Genomic DNA, 18,850 nt, shown 5'->3' with positions numbered 1-18,850 from the left:
GTAGTTATGTATGAACATTAATGCAATAACATAAAAGTATAACTTCTGCTTTAAAATGAAGAAAACTGATTTATTTATTTATTTCTGTCTATTTGGTTTCCAAATCCCCAGCACGCTTTGGGCGATAGACGTCATCACGCGCAATGACGCGCAGCCGCGGATCCCCGGCTCATGAATCGGGACGGCGGTGCTGCGGGCGAGGCGCATGCGCAGGAAGACGTACTGCAAAACCCGTCCTAAGGCGTCACCTTTAAATTCGGGGCGTGCGCGCGCTGCGCGTTTCCGCCCCGCGGCGGCCGGGTCAGGTGACCGATTATAAGCAGCGGGGCTGGCGTGAGTCCTTGCGTAGTCTGGGGGAGCCTTTCGACCTGCGATCAGGGCTGTTTGTCTCCCTCCTCCCTCTTGGCCTCTGCTTTTCTCCTTCCACGGCGCCTAAAATCCACCAGCACAATGGCACTCAGCGACGCCGATGTGCAGAAGCAGGTAAGGGGGCTTTGCCGGGGGATCTCGGCGGCGGCTGTCAGGGGATTGCGGAAGGAGAAGGGATTGACTGAATCACGTTAGTCAAAATTGTTTTTAACTTTGACACTTGGCTGTTATTTGGGACAAGAAGTAGCAAGGTCATTATTTTTCATCAAGTGGTGATGAGTGAATTCATATCCCTGTTTTCATCCGAAAACATCTGTAATGATGAAGGTAAGGAGGAAGGTCTAGGAGGGATAAACTGATTGAATGACGTTTGTGTGCATAGTGTAAAAAAAATCATATCACGTCGTGTTAATTAATAATTTGAAAAAACTTATATCACTAATATCCCAGTAGTGGGAACAAAAACAATCGGAATTTTGGAAATACTTGGGCTCCACCATCTGGGGCAAGAACAAATTAATAATCGATGTTAACTAAGTGTTGAGGTATTCCTCTCGCTATCTGCTTTCCTATTTTATGTATTTTCCCTAATTTTTGTGAGGGACTGTGTGGTATTTATGAACAAGTGTGATATGAAGTTTTAGCTCTTGTTTCCACACAGTCTATTTTGGAAAGAAAAAGTTTAGCTAGTTAATTTATTGTGTGTACATTTTCAGATCCATAAAAGGTCCTGTTCTTTTTGCAGTCCCACTTGATTGGAGTGATGTTACGTTAGTTCTTGTTTACAATCAATTTCCAATGTGAATTTCTGATGTCCAAAGGAAATCTAACCCTGATAACAATGGCAATGAAATATATTTATTAACTATTGGAAATATCGTGGGAAGACTGGTAATATTTTATGTAGAAATAACAAAGTTAAGCCAAATGTAAAAACTTTAGATGCAAAATACGCAACTTCAACATTTTCTTTCTCTCCGTCTCTTATTGATAAGTCTTTTGTACTCCTGTAGTTTAAATATACTGCGTTTAAAATTCATTGATGTTAGTTAAAAAACAAGCAAGAATCTGTGGCTGACTTGCATATAAAACTGAGCAGAACTTCAGTGTATTTGTATTAAGCAGTTAAAATGGCTGTTTCTTTTAGTAGTTGAGATAATGTTTAACTTCAGTGAATGCCATTGCTATTCCTTTTAATGCAGTTTAGTTAATTTTCAAGCTTTTGTAATTTAAAAACTGAATGTTCAAAAACAGCATCTTCCTAGTGTTCCTTTATATTTTTATTTCAACTACATTCTAGTTGTCAGTAAGCAAAAGAAGACTGAATTGCAACTGAAAACTAGTTTGAGCTAGAGCACCTAGTTGGAAGGAGTTATAATCTTGTCTGTACTGGTGTGAGAAGGAACTATTTGTGCTTGGGTTCCTGCTGGTGCATGACATTTCTGTGATAATGCTCTAGTTCCTTGTGTGCATTATGAAACCTATTTTTTTTTAATAAAATTCATGACACAGCAATATAAATGGCTACTAATATTACCAAATCTGATTCTGTGCCACAAAAGACACTATAGAATAATTGTTTTGTAAGCTTATAATGACTATCCCCATGTCTGGTTAGATTCTGATTTTAACAGTACAGTGTTGTTTGGAATTCATGGGATCAAAGAATAATACAGCAAAGACACAGCTCACTTCTGTCTTGGCTGCTGGATGGAAGTATCCAGTTAATTTCACACCCTTGGTCATCAATTACACGAGGATATTTCAAAGGTTCATTTATTTTCCAAGTATGTGCAGAGTACAACTCTGAAATTCTTCACCAGATGGCCGAAAAACCATGGAAGTCAGTTCAGAGAGAAACAGCACCCCCCACACACAAAAAGACGGCAACACGATCGTCAATCCCCAACCCCACCTCCCCTGCATGAAACGCAACAAAAACATCGGTCCTCAACTACCCCTCTCTCCGCACAAAAAATTAACAAAAATGCAACAGAAACATCGATCCCAAGACCCTCCCCCACCTTGCCCGTACAAAACGCCACTAGAGCATCGACCCTCAAATCCCTCTCCTTGCACAAAAGAGATAGAACAGGTTAAAACACAGAGGATAGTAAAAAGTAAGACTGGGAGGGGGAGAATAGTCCAAAACATATCGGTAAATGCAGAAAACCTCGTAACATTCATTTTCTTACATCTTAAGGTTTGCTTTTGTATTTTTTATGTAGAGTTGAGGCAAGGCAAGAGCTGAAAAGAGGAGGGGTGGATTAGGTGCTCTGACCAGGCCAAATGGCATTTGAGATGCAGGAGTTTAGGGCTATCAGAATTTGTGCTTACTGTCGTATGTACAAGTGTGTTTATGCACAGATGCAAGCAAACTTACTTCCAGTAGCGTTACAGGCACATGCATTCTTGAGTCAAACATAAATTATACATTTTTGTTTACAAGAAAACACAATTACAAAAATTCCATTTTGGTGCAATGTGGTCATAGTATTGCTAAACTCTGATTAGGGTTGTGTCAATTGGTTTAAGAACTGGATGGTTGAAGGGAAGTAGCTGTTTTTGAAAGTGGTGGTATCGAGCTTCAGGCTCTGGCGACTGGTAGCTGTGAAAAGATGGTATGACCTGGATGGTGGGGATCTTTTAATAGATGTTGCCTCTTGGAGGTCGTACCTCTTGTTGATACAGGTACTACCAATCTGCCTGTCAGATTGGGTGGAGTCCACTACTCTCTAGTTGTATTCTTGTATCTTTAAGTTGCTGTATCAGACCGTAATACAACCAATCAGGGTACTTTCAAATGTACGCCTGTGGAAGTTTAAGAGTATTCGATAACAAACCGAACCTAAAAACAGATGCTAGTGTGCTTTCCTTATGATTACATATTTGTTGGGCCCAAGACTGGTCATTTGATGTGTTAACATCCAGGACTAAACCTGTTAAAACCAAGTCTGTTCCAGTCCTTCCTCAAATCCTTGGCTTAACCAAATGATTTGGTTCTATTTTTTCCCCTTTTCTGTTGGGTAAATGAAGGAGAACTTTTCATTCTCTTTGCTCTGTAAATTTCCCAAAGTTCTTGTAGTAAATTCTGGTAGAATTCATTCAATCAGAAGCCAGAGAACTAGTCTTTTCTGTATTATTTTGTACTAAGGGCAGCATAGGCAACGTGACATGTTTTAACATCATTTAAATTTGTGTTATAAATATACATTTTATAGTCTCCAGTAAATGAACTTCTCTCGTATGGGAAAAGGTCCTTTGTTCAATGCTGCTGTATCTAGTCTATTTTTAAGCACACTTGCCGTGCTTTATAACTTGACCTCAATTCTGCATTAGATTCCATCAATTAAAACTTTTTGAGAAAGGTGCTGATTGCTTTATAGGATATAAGATGTGTGTAAAGAGATCAAGAGAAGTTAAGATTATGTAGTATTAAAAATACATAATAATATATAGCAGCGATGATGTGTGCTTTTCTGCTTGTTTTATAGATAAAACATATGATGGCCTTCATTGAGCAGGAGGCAAATGAAAAGGCCGAAGAAATTGATGCAAAGGTGAGGTGTTTTCTTTATTTCTGACTTAGTGAAGATTATTTAGCTCAATGGGGCTCTTCTGCCATCACATCACTTGTGGGTAGTAGCCCCATAATCCCGTGATTGCCTTAATATTAAAAAAAACACGTGTCTACCTTGAGTATCCTCAGCAACTGGATAGGGAATTCCAAAGATTCAGCTGACTCTTTCTCCCCCTTTCTCCCCCTACCCCAGTTCTAGCCATCCAGGGTGAAGGATCACTGCCCTTCTAATTTGTCATCTTCTGTTAGAATTTTGTTTCGGACATCCCTTCACACTTCTAAAGACCTGACAATATATTCCCCTTTCTGCTTGTTCTGACTTCATGGGATAATCTCTGGAATGTAGTAAGCTTTTGCTACACTCCTACTACAAGGATATTCTTTCTTGGGTATGGAGACAAGCTTATCGTACAGATATGGTCTTGCCAAGGTGTGAATAATTTCAGTAAGCTTGATTTCCTTTTATTTGAGTCCTCCTGCAATTTGCCTTAGCAGTTAGTACACTATTACAGTGCCAGCAACCTGGCTTCAATTCTCTTGCTGTCTACAAGTAACTTGTTCTCTCTCTGACTACGTGGATTTTCTCTGGGTGCTCAGGTTTCCTCCCACATTCCAAAGATGTATGGGTTAGTGGGTTAATTGGTCACGTCAGTGTAATTGGGTGGCATGGGTATGTTAGGAGGAAAGGTCTGCTGTATCTTCAAATAAATGCTTTGGCCACATCGCATTCCATCTACCATGCCCTTTGCCTATTTACGTACCATGTTTGTATTCTGCAAGGTATCATCAGCAAACTTGGTGACTCAGTGCACATTTGGTTGTATCATGCAAATCATTATAACAACTTGTGATTCAAGAGTGTTTGGTGTCATTTCCAGTACACAAGTGTAAAGGAAAATGAAATAATTGTTACTCCAGATCGAATGCGGCAAAATAAAATACAATAAGATAGAACACAGTGATAAAATATATATAAATACTTAAGATAGATCATGTATAGGTTGTATGAGTATGAAGTGAAGCTAGGTACAGGAGTGTCTGTATATAAGATGACTGACAAATGGTAACGTGGTGGGGTGGGTTAGTGGGTGGAGGTGCTGAACAGCTTAATTGCTTGGGGAAGGTAACTTTTTTTGAGTCTCGTGGCCCTGGCATCGATGCTGCATGGCCTCCTCCCTTATGGGAGTGGGATAGGCAGTCCATGAGCAAGGTGGGTGGGATCCTTTGATGTTGTGAACAGCTATTTGTGTGTGTGAGCACCTATGGCGAGAAATAGTGAACGTTTTGGGTTGAGAACCTTCATTCTGACGTTGACTCTTTATTCCTGTCCATAGATACTTCTGACCTGCTGAGTTCCTCCAGCATTTTGTCAGTTACTTTGGATTTCTGGCATCTATAGAAATCTTTTGTTTATGAACAGCTATTGTCCCTGTGCCAAACTTTGTTATCCACTTGTCACAACACCCAACCCACCCACCACCATTCCTGCTGAAAGTGACATGTGTATTCTTGTGTATTTCTGTCGAGTAGACCTCGGTCCATACAAGCATACTGTCCTCAATCCCATGTTTTTTTTTTGTTAAAGGTACCATTTGGTATTTTTATCTCAAAGCCTAAGAGCACCACATCCATTAGTTCCGTCTGTGATTATTCTGGTTGTGATCATTAACAGATTAATCAAAATTTCCCTTTCATAAATTATATTGACTGATTCTGGTTTGACTAGTTTCTAGTGATTTATTATTCCTTGATAACAGATTGTAGTATTTTCACTGTTGCTATCAAGGCAGCTATTCTTTAGAACCTTTTTTTTTCTCCCTCTCCTTCATTTCTTCAATAATGGGGTTAAATTTTCTACCTTTCAATCAATGGGATCTTTATATAACCTACGGGTTTTTGCTAGACAGTAACCAGCCTGCCTGCTACCTTCTTTGTCTGGTCCTGGTAATTATTGGTTGTCTTCTGTAGACAACAAAATTGTAAATGGATTTTACCAATTTAGTTTTCCATCATTTTGGCCTTTATCAACTGTGAGATTGAGTTTAAGAGCAGAGAGGTAATGTTAGAGCTATATAGGACCCTGGTCAGACCCCACATGGAGTACTGTGCTCAGTTCTGGTCGCCTCACTACAGGAAGGATGTGGAAGCCACAGAAAGGGTGCAGAGGAGATTTACAAGGATGTTGCCTGGATTGGGGAGCATGCCTTATGAGAATAGGTTGAGCAAACTTGGCCCTTTCTCTGTGCAGTGGTGGAGGATGAGAGGTGACCTGATAGAGGTGTATAACATGATGAGAGGCATTGGTCATGTGGATAGTCAGAGGCTTTTTCCCAGGGCTGAAATGGCTAACATGAGAGGGCACAGTTTTAAGGTGCTTGGAAGTAGGTAGAGAGGAGATGTCAGGGATAAGTTTTTTTTACGCAAAAGAGTGGTGAGTGAGTGGAATTGGCTGCTGGCGATGGTGGTGGAGGCAGATATGACAGGGTCTTTTAAGATACTCCTGGATAGGTATATGCAGCTGAGAAAAGTAGAGGGCTATGGGTAACCCTAGGTAATTTCTAAAGGAAGTGCATGTTCAGCACAGCATTGTGGGCCAAAAGGCCTGTACTGTGCTTAAGGTTTTGTTTCTGTTTCATGCTATTAAAAAGTTAATCTGTACTTTGTTACTGATATGACTAGCCACTTTGAAGTTGAATCTGCAGTTAAAATGTATTAATTGCCTATTCTTTACTGTGCCTGTTAATTCTGTTCCTAAGGTATGTTAGAGTTATCTATAATTGCACTACAACACCGAGGAAACAGGTTCCCGCTTCCTTCATTGTTCAGAATTTTTGTATGATCTGCACATTTAATTGTTAGTTTAATTCCAAATATTTTTAATTTCTATAAATGTAGCAGATGATACCCGCTTGCCTCATTGTCCTACTTTAGTTCTTGGCCCTTCCTCATTTAGTGTCTTGTAGCTGGATTATTGCAACAAGAGCAGGAACTGATACCAAGAAACTTGCACAACACTCAGATGATCCAAATAATGAGCAAGGAATGTTCTTCCAATTTGCTGAGAAACATGGCCATACTGGTGTTGAATAACAAAGTCACAATGGACTTTTTGGCATTTGTTTATGCTTGAAGTAAAACTTAAAATCTAGTGGATTACCAATTTATGCACACAGACAATTCTAAACTGCATTTTAGATTATTCTGGTGAATAGAATTCAAATCCTACCAAAGATATTTAAGAATGAATTGTGTTTTAATTTCAGCTGAAAAATTAGCATGAAGCTTTTTGATTGTAAACTCCGTTGGTTTACTAATGCCCTAAAATACATTTTGCCCCCTGTGCCTCACTGAAACAATTCCATGGGAAAATCCCTATGAAGTCAGAACCACAGTAGACCATGCAGCTTAACCAATCGGTGTTTTCATAATTGATCCAACTTTCCTGCCCTGTCTCCCTCTCTCCCTAACCCTTGGGTCTAGTGATTTATTACTACTTGATAACAGATTGTACTATTTTCACTGTTGATATCTAGTCTTTAGTACCCTGTTTTACTCCCCCTCCTAAAGAAATTAAGAATTTGATCTTTATCTTTCCAAGGAAGGAATTCAAAATGGTTATAACTGGAGAGAAGTAATTCTTTCTCATCTCACCTTAAATGGGTGATTGAAGCTATGATTATGTCCTCTAGCCTTGAACATAGCAAGTGGGAACCATTTTTTCAGTAATAATAGGTGTTTGGCTAACTAGTCTATGGTTGCCACATTTGGGTATCACATGGACAATTTTCCAGTCTGTCACTATCTCTCTGGAAGTGAAGTAATAATACAAAGGTTTATAGTGATATGTACCATAAAGCTAATGCAATGAATTTGTTTTGACTTCTCTGGCATATTCTTATTCTCCAGCGTCCTTCTCCAACTACAAACCCCATTTCCAGAAAAGTTGGGATATTTTCCAAAATGCAATAGAAACAAAAATCTGTGATATGTTAATTCATGTGAACGTTTATTTAACTGACAAAAGTACAAAGAAAAGATTTTCAATAGTTTTACTGACCAACTTAATTGTATTTTGTAAATATACACAAATTTAGAATTTGATGATGCAACACACTCAACAAAAGTTGGGACAGAGGCATGTTTACCATTGTGTTACATCACCTTTCCTTTTAATAACACTTCTTAATCGTTTTGGAACTGAGGATACTAATTGTAGTAGATTTGCAATTGGAAATTTTGTCCGTTCTTGCTTGATATAAGACTTCAGCTGCTCAACAGTCCGTGGTCTCCGTTGTCTGATTCTCCTCTTCATGATGCGCCATACATTTTCAATAGGAGATAGATCTGGACTGGCAGCAGGCCAGTCAAGCACACACACTCTGTGTCTACAAAGCCACGCTGTTGTAGCCCGTGCAGAATGTGGTCTGGCGTTGTCCTGCTGAAATAAGCATGGACGTCCCGGGAAGAGATGTCGCCTTGATGGCAACATATGTCTCTCTAAAATTCTAATATATGCCTCAGAGTCAATGGTACCTTCACACACATGCAACTCACCCATGCTGTGGACACTGATGCACCCCCATACCATCACAGATGCTGGCTTTTGCACCTTTCGCTGATAACAATCAGGATGGTCGTTTTCATCTTTGGCACGGAGAACTCAATGCCCGTTTTTTCCGAAAACTAGCTGAAATGTGGACTCATCTGACCACAGCACACGGTTCCACAGTCTTTCGGTCCATCTGAGATGAGCTCGGGCCCAGAGAACTCGCCGACGTTTCTGCATAGAGTTGATGTATGCATAATACAGTTTCAAGTTGCATTTCTGGATGCAGCGACGGACTGTGTTAAGTGACAATGGTTTTCCGAAGTACTCCCAAGCCCAGGTGGCTATAATTGTCACAGTTGCATGATGGTTTCTTAGGCAGTGCCGCCTGAGGGCTCAAAGATCACGCGCATTCAACAGTGGTTCCCGACCTTGCCCTTTACGCACTGAGATGTCTCTGAATTCTCTGAATCTTTTCACAATATTATGTACTGTAGATGTTGAAAAACTTAAATTATCTGCAATCTTGCATTGGGAAATGTTCCTTTTGAACTGTCTAACAATTCTCTCACGAATTTTGGCACAAAGGGGTGAGCCACGACCCATCCTTGCTTGCAAAGACTGAGCCTTTGATGGACGCTACTTTTATACCCAGTCATGATACCTCACCTGCTACCAATTAGCCTACTTAATGTGAAATCTTCCAAACCGGTGTTACTTGAATATTCTGTGCACTTTTCAATCTTATTTTAACTCTGTCCCAACTTTTGTTGAGTGTGTTGCAGCCATCAAATTCTAAATTTGTGTATATTTACAAAATACAATTAAGTTGGTCAGTAAAACTATTGAAAATCTTTTCTTTGTACTTTTGTCAGTTAAATAAAGGTTCACATGAATTAACATTTCAAAGATTTTTGTTTTTATTGCATTTTGGAAAATATCCCAACTTTTCTGGAAATGGGGTTTGTACATTCTTTGTAGCTCTTATTTTCAGTTTTTATTTTTGGTCTGTTTATTTTTAGTGATTTTTTTTCACTCTGGACTCTGTTCTTTGTAGACTTTGGACTTGCAACAACCACTTGCCACTTTCTTTTTCAGCTTATTCTTAAGCTTTTTTTGTTCGGTTCACTTCCTTGCATTCCTCATTTAAAATCTTTCCTCTTTGTTAGATTTGCTTTTCTGTAAGACCGTAATCATAAGTGTCTGTCACTGCTTGTCTGTTGTGCTTATCAACAGAGCCAGTTCACTTCAATGAATTCAATCCTCAGAATCCCTCGAGTTTAAGTTACTTCTGACCTAGCATTCAAACTGGATGCTAAATTCTGTCATGATGTGATCACCAAGCTCTAGGACATGTTTACTGTGATATTTATTCAAGCCCTTGTATATTTCTACATCAAACGTAGCCTGTTCCCGTATAACAAATATCCTGAATGCCAATTTAAATGAGGATGAAAGGTACCAGTGATTAATACACTTTTGATTTAATTCATTATGTATTTTATCACTTTTAACATCATAAATCAGTGAATTGTTTGGTATGTCTCCCCTCTCACTGTGAAATGGAGACACATTATTAGGAAGAAAGCCTGTGGAATGTCAAATTCCTGGGTGAACATTTAGTCTTTGGGGTACTGCAAGTCTGTGTCTTTATCGATGCTTTGCTGCACACTTGAGTGCTTGGTGGTGGGGGGTTGCCGATGCTATTTTTTTTGCTGGTGGGGGGGAGGGGGATAGTTGCTTTGTTGCTGCTTACATGTTGTGGGGGGTGCTTTGGGGTGCCAACACTTAACTGTCAGTAATTCTTTGGGGCATTCCTGTTTTTGTGGATGCTTGTGAAGAAAAAGCACATTTCAAGATGTATACTGTATACATTTATCTGACATTAAATGCATCTTTGAAACCTTCGACGTTTTCTTCAATTAATCTATTCATTGGTCTGGTTGTATAGTTCCATCCTACCTAGAATAATTCCTGATGCATCAGGAATCTGAATCTTGGAGGAATCTACATTTCACTCTTTCCCCCTCACCTTGTGTACTCATTAGAATGCTACACTGGAAGTCTCTGGTTTCCCAACTCCCTTTTTCTGCATCTTTGGTTCTGATGATGGGCGATAAAACGCCTGATATTTTGTCCTGGTTACACACCTTTCGGGTCTCTATTGCAGACAATACTTGCTGTAGTACTGTTTCAGAAGTAAGGACTGGTGCACTCCATTTTGCTGTGTTGTTGGTGGCCATCTGACCTAGATTTTTGGGAACATGAAACACTTCGGTTGCAGAAGTTGGTGTGCCTGTCTTTCTGGGTAACAAGATGGGGAGTAAATGCTGTGATCTTTGGATCACAATTGAATACATTGTGAATGTCCAGCAGCAGGAGGAAAATGAAGTGAATTTTACAGTGCCTAAATTTACTAGTAAGTTAAGTAGTTTGTCCTTTAAATGTATATCAATATCTGTAGTTGTCTTTCACAAAGAGGAATGTTAGAAAAATGAAAATTGATTGGACGCCAATGACCCTGTGAACAGACTGCTGTGGTATATTCTAGGAAACTAGATACAAGGAGTATGAATACTGAAGCAACACTCCTTCACGATTACTATCTATTTACAAGTATGTGCGTTTTAAAATGTTTTGTGGAGCGTATGCAGAAGAACATGTTTATACAACTGATAATCAGTGTCACGCACAAATGCTGCAAACTCATCAGGTCAGGCAGAATCGATGGAAATGAATAAATGATTGACATAAACTATCCTTCTAGTCCTGAGGAGGGTCTTGGCCTAAAATGTCAATCATTTATTCATTTCAATCATACTGCCTGACCTGCTAACTCGTCCAGCATCGAGTATGTGCTGCTTTGGATTGCCAGCATCTGCAGAATTTCTTGTTTATGATCATCAGTCTGATATCGTCTTGATATTGAAGATGTTTTGAATCTGTGTGCAGGCAGAAGAAGAATTTAACATTGAGAAGGGTCGGCTTGTACAGACTCAAAGGTTGAAGATCATGGAGTATTATGAGAAAAAGGAAAAGCAAATTGAGCAGCAGAAGAAAATGTAAATACCATGTAAAGTATTTAATGGTGACTTTTTCCATTGTCTCTTGATTCACATTCGGTTTTTTATGTTCAAAACCATTCAGAGTGTAAAGGTAACCATACTTATTTTGATTGCTACAGTTACTACACTGGATATCTCACAATGTAATTTGTTCAGATTCTTGTTGGATATGGAAGTGACTTTGTTTTTCTTTTGCTTCAGTCAAATGTCCAATTTATTGAACCAGGCTAGATTGAAAGTTCTCAAAGCCAGAGATGATCTGATTTCGGTAAGACTAATAACATGTACAAAAACTGAATTATTGCATGGGTATTAACATCAGAGAATATAGTTATAACAGCGCAGGAAAAGATCCTTTGGTCTATCATTTCTACACTGACCATTTAACTAATTCTGTCTACTTTTTTGTGGTCTGTATCCTTCTATTTCCTGCTTGCTCATGTCTGTCTAGTGTTCCTTATACATTGCTATTTTGTTTGCTTCTACCATCTCCCATTGGCAGTGTATTCCAGGCACTAGTGCTGTGTGTCTGTATATATATATTTTTTTTAAAACTTCTAACATTCCTTAAATATTTTCCCTCTCTCCTTAACCCTGTGCCTTCTAATATTTCTCATGTCAAGCCATTCTTTAACAGTTGATACTCCATTTCAAATGGATGGAGTGAAAAGAATTGGCTGGTGTTCCCTTTGCCTACAAATTAAGGTTCTGTGAATAGGGCTCTTGATCTTGGGTTGAAATGCTTTTGCCAAACAGCTCATCTCCTTCTACCTTAGGCCACAAACTCATCAATCACCCCTGGTGAGTTATTAACTTCAAACTTTCTGCATAATCAGAGTTGACCTGCACGTGCATGTAACGAGAGCTGTATAACTCATCTCCTCCTACCTTAGGCCACGAACTTATCAATTACCCATCTGTGGACAGTTTCTGGAGGTCCAAGATCCTTGTGCTTCATGACCGCTGGGCTAAATGTATAAATGTAGGGGGGGACTACGTTGAAAGATAAATGTGCTAGGTTTTCTAAAATTGACGTCTACCTTAGGCCACGAACTTATCAATCACCTGTCGTAGCTATTGAGCCAGTGTGTTCCAAAAACAGTTAAAATTGTGCAAATGATGACATCAGAGGCAAATGGCTTTCAGTCGTTTAGACAGTAATAAATGATGGAAACGGCTGACCAAGATGCCCATCTATGCATGCCCCATTTTCTTGTGTTTGGCCCCTAACCCATCTAAACCTCCCATCCATGTACCTGACTAAGTGTCTTTCAAATGTTTTAATGTATCTAGCCAACTGCTTCTTCTGGTAGCTCTTTCCACTATTAAGTCCCTATTAAGACTTTCCCCCTCTCCTTAAACCTATGCCCAGTAGTCTTTGAATCCTTTCTCTGGGAATAAGATTCTGCATTCACCTGATCTGTGTCCTTCATGATTTTCTACACCTGGGGTCCTTCTCAGCCTCCTGCATTCCAATGAATGGTCTTGCCCCACTCAACCTCTCCCTATAACTTGGCAACTTTCTTGTAAATTTTCTTTGCTCTCTTTCCCACTTGATGACATATTTACAACAGGGTAACCAGATCTGTGTGTGGTACTCTGGGTGTGGCCTTGGCATTATCTTGTAAAAATATTAAATTACAGTTAATGAATGTGCACCTTTAAAAATGTATATCTTTATAGCCTTCACAATAAGGTACCCATCAATATTTGAGATTTTTGTGTTTTACCTGTTCATGTTTGCATTTAAATTTGCACCCTGTTTGACCATAAGGAACATTGAAGCAGAATTAGGCCACTTGGCCCATCAGGCCTAGTCCTCCGTTCCATTATAGCTGATTATTATCCTTCTCAACACCATTCTTCTGCCTTCTTCCTGACCCACTGACTAACCATAAACCTGTCAATCTCTGCTTTAATTATACTCAATAACATGTTATCCACAGCCATCTGTGGCAATGAATTCCACAGATTCACCACCCTCTGGTTAAGAAATTCTTTCTCGTGTTCTAAACGGATGTCCCTCCAGACTGAGGCTGTACCTTCTGGCTCTTAACTCCTTCACTATAGGAAATATTCCCTCTCTGTCTACTCTGTCTAGGCCTTTCAATATTGATAGGTTTCAATGAGATTTCCCCCCTCATTTTTCTGAACAATGAATATGGCTCAGAGCCAACAAACACTCATCGTATGTTTACCCTTTCAATCTCAGAATCATTCCCATGAACCTCTGGGCCCTCTCCAATTTCAGTACATTTATTTTTTTCTCTTGGATAAGGGGCCCAAAATTACTCAATACTCCAAATGTGGTTTGACCTATGCCTTGTAAAGTCTCAGCATTACATTCTTGCTCTTGTATTCTAGTTCTCTCGAAATGAACTTTAACATTGCATTTGCCTTCCTTACCACCTACTCAACCTCTAAGGTAACCTTTGGGAAATCGTGCACAAGGACTCTCAATGCCCTTTGCACCTCTAAGTTTTGAATTTTCTCCCCATTTAGAAAATAGCATACACCTTTATTCCTTCTACCACAGTGTGTGACCATACACTTCCCTATGTTAATGCCATCTGCCGCTTTGCCCATTCTCCCAGTCTGTCCGAGTCCTTCTGCAGACTCTGCTTCCTCATCATTGTGCCCCTCCACCTACCTTTGGTATTGTCTGCAAACTTGATCACGATGTCATCAATTCCATTATCTAAACTGGGCTAGATACAACCCTATTATGTGGAAAGAAGTGGTCCCAATACTGACCCTGGTGGAACACCAATTGTCACCAGCAGTCAACTGGAATAGGCTTTTGGATTTGATGTATCCCAGATCCCACACTGGCCTTGTGAAATAGCACCAGCTAGTATTTGCAACTATTTGAGTTTTCTCTATTTGCTAATTTTTCCATGTTTTGTATTCCCTTAATGGATGCTGTGTTTTGGTTTCTAGGGTCTGTTGAATGAAGCCAGACAGAGACTGAGCAGAGTAGCAAAAGATTCTACCAAATATCGGAGTCTTCTGGATGGACTTTTACTGCAGGTAAAAACAGCATGGCAAATTAGACAATGGGTTAGTGTTTTTGTACTTGGCTGCATAACGTACAGTACCTTCCCTGTCACATTTGATATCATGTTAACATGACTGGTTTCTCTCGCAGCTAGGGAAAGGAGAGGAGGATTAGATAAATGAATGTATTCATAGTTTGTCTCTATGGACTTAAAAACTTGGAAAAGCCCCAAACTTGAAAGTAATGCTTCGTTATTGTTAGGAAATAATCTTCAGAACATCCAGTTATGAAGTGAATAGTTTACATTATATAATCTTCTAAAAGTTATTCTCAATTTGAGTTTACCATGTTCATATGCAATGAAAAATGTGGCCCCAGAAATTGATGATGAAAAATACAACTTCTTCTATTGTAGGGTTTTTACCAACTCTTGGAACCTGTGGTGATTATTCGTTGCCGCAAACAAGATGTTGAGTTGGTTAAGGTAATGAAGCAAATGCTTTATTCAAGACTTTCACAATGAGATTATTTATCTGTGATTGTAATTAAAATGCTTTGAATGCCCATCCTGTATTATTGTGAAATGCTTTAAGAAAGCTGAGTTTCTACTTGGCTTGTCCATTTTGCCTTGTCTTTTATTAAATATATTTAGCTGGGTGCTTCCCATTTGGTTTGAAGTTCATGAGTAACCTTCAATTTTCTCTTTCCAGGATGCACTTTTTCCCCAACAACCCCACAGCTTTCAAAACTGCATAGTGTTTTAGTGAATAGTGATGAATTGGTGATTGTTTTGAAGGCAATGAAATTTTAAAGTCATTTACTGTAAAATGGAGGTGTATATAGCTTTTGTAAAGCTGCATTAGGTTCAACTTGTAAATTGCCAATGCAATGGCTTGAGCTGAGCCATTTAGCATTTTCCACAGGAATGGCAATTAAGAGCATGCTGATGTGCTGTTTGTGTACTTAATAACATTTCCAAAATAATAGTGTAACATGGACAGAATGCTGCATTGTGTTATCTTTTTCCATATTCCTGTATTTGTATTGTAATAAAAATAACTAACTCTGCTTCCATCTTTGAGTGAAGTGGCTGTAATACCATCTATTTCAAGTTGAATAGTGGTAAAAATATTAATTTGTTTAATTTCAAACAGGCTTCTATCAGCAGGAATGTTCCCATTTACAAGAAAAGTGTAAATAAGGACATTGAAATTCACATTGACCAGGAAAACTTTCTCCCAGAAGACATGTAAGCATCAACATTTTCCCTTTTGCAGAGACAGGCTTGGTTTATTTTATTAATGTGTAGTGTTTTTATAAATTGTATTCTAAAATTTGTGCACTAATCTTGATTCAATATCTATCCCCTTTATCATTTGATAATCAAATATTAAAAAGATGATTTTGCATTTGGTTTTTCAGATTCTTCATCCATTATTTTTTTTGAATCTTTAACCAAGGATTATGTCTTGTCCAAGTCCTATATAGGCAACATGTAAATATCACTTGCATTCCAGTATGAAGTTTGCCTTGGACTTCCAAATGTAAACTGCTCTGCATCAGTACTTCACAACAAGTTGTATGATCTCAATTAGAATTTACTGGCGCAGTATATATTAGCCTTGTAATTCAGTGCTATTAATCATTTAAGAAGGTTACTCGTTTAGTTTGAAATCTGTTACTTAGGAAATAGAGCAATTTTGTGGCTTGCACATCAAATTCAAAGGCTATTTTTGAAAGTTTATTTAGCTGTGGATTTTGTTACAGTTTCTGAAAATCTTTCCAGTGGTACAAGTAAAAGAACTATGATTAATATCTTTGTACAAAAGTTTTAAGATAATTTCAATCTGTCAGAATTTAAAAACAGCAAAGCAGATGATCATCCCTTGATTAGCGGGGATAAAGCATGCTCGGGAACCTTTTTTAGAGAGAGAGAAGTCATGCTTTAGTTTAATAGGTATTTACTATAACTTCCCTAACGAGAAACCTGGAGGACAATAACTAAAGTGATACTAGTGGTCATTGAAGTAGCAGAGTACATGTGGGAGAGTTGGCAATTTGTTTGACATAATTTTTTTTTTCTGGATGATTTGTACAGCCAGTCCCTGAGTTACGAATGAGTTCCGTTGCTAAGTTTGTCTTTAAGTCGGATTTGAAGTCGGAACAAGTACATCCGGTATTATTTAGCATCAGTTAGTCAAAAGTTTGTCTTGATATATAGTATATATTTCACCTTTCTGTGCATGTAAAACACTTAAGAAACGTATGCATTTCAATAATTAACCACCGCGTTGCTTAGTAATAATTGTAGCTTCCATTGGAGCAGGGCCTTTCACATGCTCCATTATTCTCACTTTATCCTTTAAAATTATTCCGATCGTTCACCGACTGCAGCCTAACGCTTTTCCAATGAACGATGGCGTTTCATCTCTTTCTGATCGCTTTATTATTTCCACTTTATTTTCAATTGTGATCGTTTTCCGTCAACGGAGCAGAAACACTGCGGATTCAGCAGCAGCTGCAGGTGGCGGGTCCTGACCCGAGCTCCCCCGGGTCCTGAAGTCCAGCTGCACTGAGACAGGTTAAAATGGACAAGTGGGGGCAGTGCTGACTGGAAAGGGTGGGGGGGTCAGGGTGAATCTTGCTAAGAAAAATTTAAGCCAAATACAAAGTTACACATTCAACAGTGTTAACGGCAAGGTGATCCGACTTAAAATGGCAGACGGCGTTCTCCTCCTCGAGCCGATGAAGTTTTAATATACGCAGGCTGTTTGTAAGTACGAGTTGTTTGTAAGTCGGACGTTCGTAACTCAGGGACTGCCTGTACTTTGAAAATATTTCTGTTCCTCCACTCTTCATTGGCTGTTTAACACCAAAGCCTTTTCCCAGTCAATTCAGTGTGAATAGCCTTTAGTAATGAAAGTTACCACTGCATTTTTGTGTAATAATCAACTGATATTATATGTACATAAACATGAAATAAGGTTGTTAATTAAACATTTTTTTCCAAACAGTGCCGGAGGTATTGAAATGTATAATTCTTCTGGGAAAATCAAGGTGTCCAATACTTTGGAGAGTAGATTGGAGCTCATTGCACAGCAAGTAAGGAATGGTTTTTAAAGCTATTTTTTAGTTGGGGTGGAATATCAGCAAATCACTTACTTCAAGTAGATTTTTTTTTTTAAAAATCACTGCATTGAGTAAATGTGTCCCTTCCCCTCTCCTGATCCTTATTTGGTACTTGTGCAGTTCCTGCTTCAGTCTTGCTCCACTTTTCTGGTTTTTTTTTTGTCCATGCCTTGTGTGGTGACTGAAATCCAGGCAGTATTGTTCCAATTTGAGTGGAAGAGTAGGGAAAACAGTGGTTTCAAAGTGAATTGTTATGGAGCTTTCTTAAACTTTATACGATAGTAATGTTTGATTGGATTGCAATTGGAATAATGCATAAATCAGCTTCACCTTTTTGTATATTTCAGATGATGCCAGAAATCCGTGTAAATTTGTTTGGTGCTAATCAAAACCGGAGATTCTTGGACTAAATGCTATGCATAAAGTTTCTGGATTGAGGCACAAGCCACGTTGAAAATTGATGTACAAGTTGTACTGAAGGGAAATAATCCATTGTTCTTGCATGTGTCTGAAACTGCTTCATTCAGTAGTTTCTCTCCATTAAATGTTTGCTGCATCTGGCTGATGAAAATTGCCAGAAAATCTGTATTATTGGAATTGCTTCAGTTTTTGTGTGTACATAAATCTGTTTTTCCCAAGTGTGAACAAAACGTCAATTAAAATTTTGGCTTTCATTCTGCCATCTCAAATACAGCATTGAAGTTTGTAGAAGATGTATTGCACCCAGTGTTACTGAGATTGATCTCACACTATTTAAATTGTAATAGAGGTTTGTGTTTCAGGTAATGTCTGTATATGTGGTTCTGAATTAAAGATTTTACTGGATCCTGAACATAGTGTTGTTTGTGATTATATCAGATGGAGAGATTGCTCTAAGCTACGTGATTACCACTTATTTACCATTCCAAGCGCGTCATTCTTGGGCATACAGGTGAAATCTGTATTATGGACAGAGCATATGGGGAAACAAAAGGGGGAACTGGGGTGCACAAACTGGAAGTGTGGATAAATTTTAAATGCCAAGAGATTGGGAAGTGATGTTCAAACCAATCTTTATGTTCTTGCATACAAAGCTAACATGAAATTTTCAGAAGGCATTTGATAAGGTCCCACATAGAAGATTGGTGGGTAAAATCAAAGCTCAGGGCATCGGGGGAAGGCAT

The 18,850-nt window shown here is 38.8% G+C and overlaps 1 protein-coding gene across 1 annotated transcript; it reads left to right on the top strand.

Moving 5' to 3' along the window:
* Nucleotides 1–232: 232 nt before the first annotated feature.
* Nucleotides 233–18,519, top strand: atp6v1e1b (ATPase H+ transporting V1 subunit E1b). Its single transcript, XM_073059405.1, has 9 exons — nucleotides 233–483; nucleotides 3,864–3,929; nucleotides 11,448–11,557; nucleotides 11,762–11,828; nucleotides 14,501–14,590; nucleotides 14,974–15,042; nucleotides 15,713–15,807; nucleotides 17,573–17,660; nucleotides 18,035–18,519. Exons 1-9 carry the CDS (start codon nucleotides 451–453, stop codon nucleotides 18,095–18,097), a joined length of 681 nt encoding a protein of 226 aa, XP_072915506.1. The 5' UTR covers nucleotides 233–450; the 3' UTR covers nucleotides 18,098–18,519.
* The last annotated feature ends 331 nt before the right edge of the window (nucleotides 18,520–18,850 follow it).

Source organism: Hemitrygon akajei, chromosome 10 (genome assembly GCF_048418815.1).
Source record: "Hemitrygon akajei chromosome 10, sHemAka1.3, whole genome shotgun sequence".
Lineage (NCBI taxonomy): Eukaryota > Metazoa > Chordata > Chondrichthyes > Myliobatiformes > Dasyatidae > Hemitrygon > Hemitrygon akajei.
The sequence above is the reverse complement of the archived record's forward strand: the minus strand, read 5'-3'. Positions and strand labels throughout refer to the sequence as shown.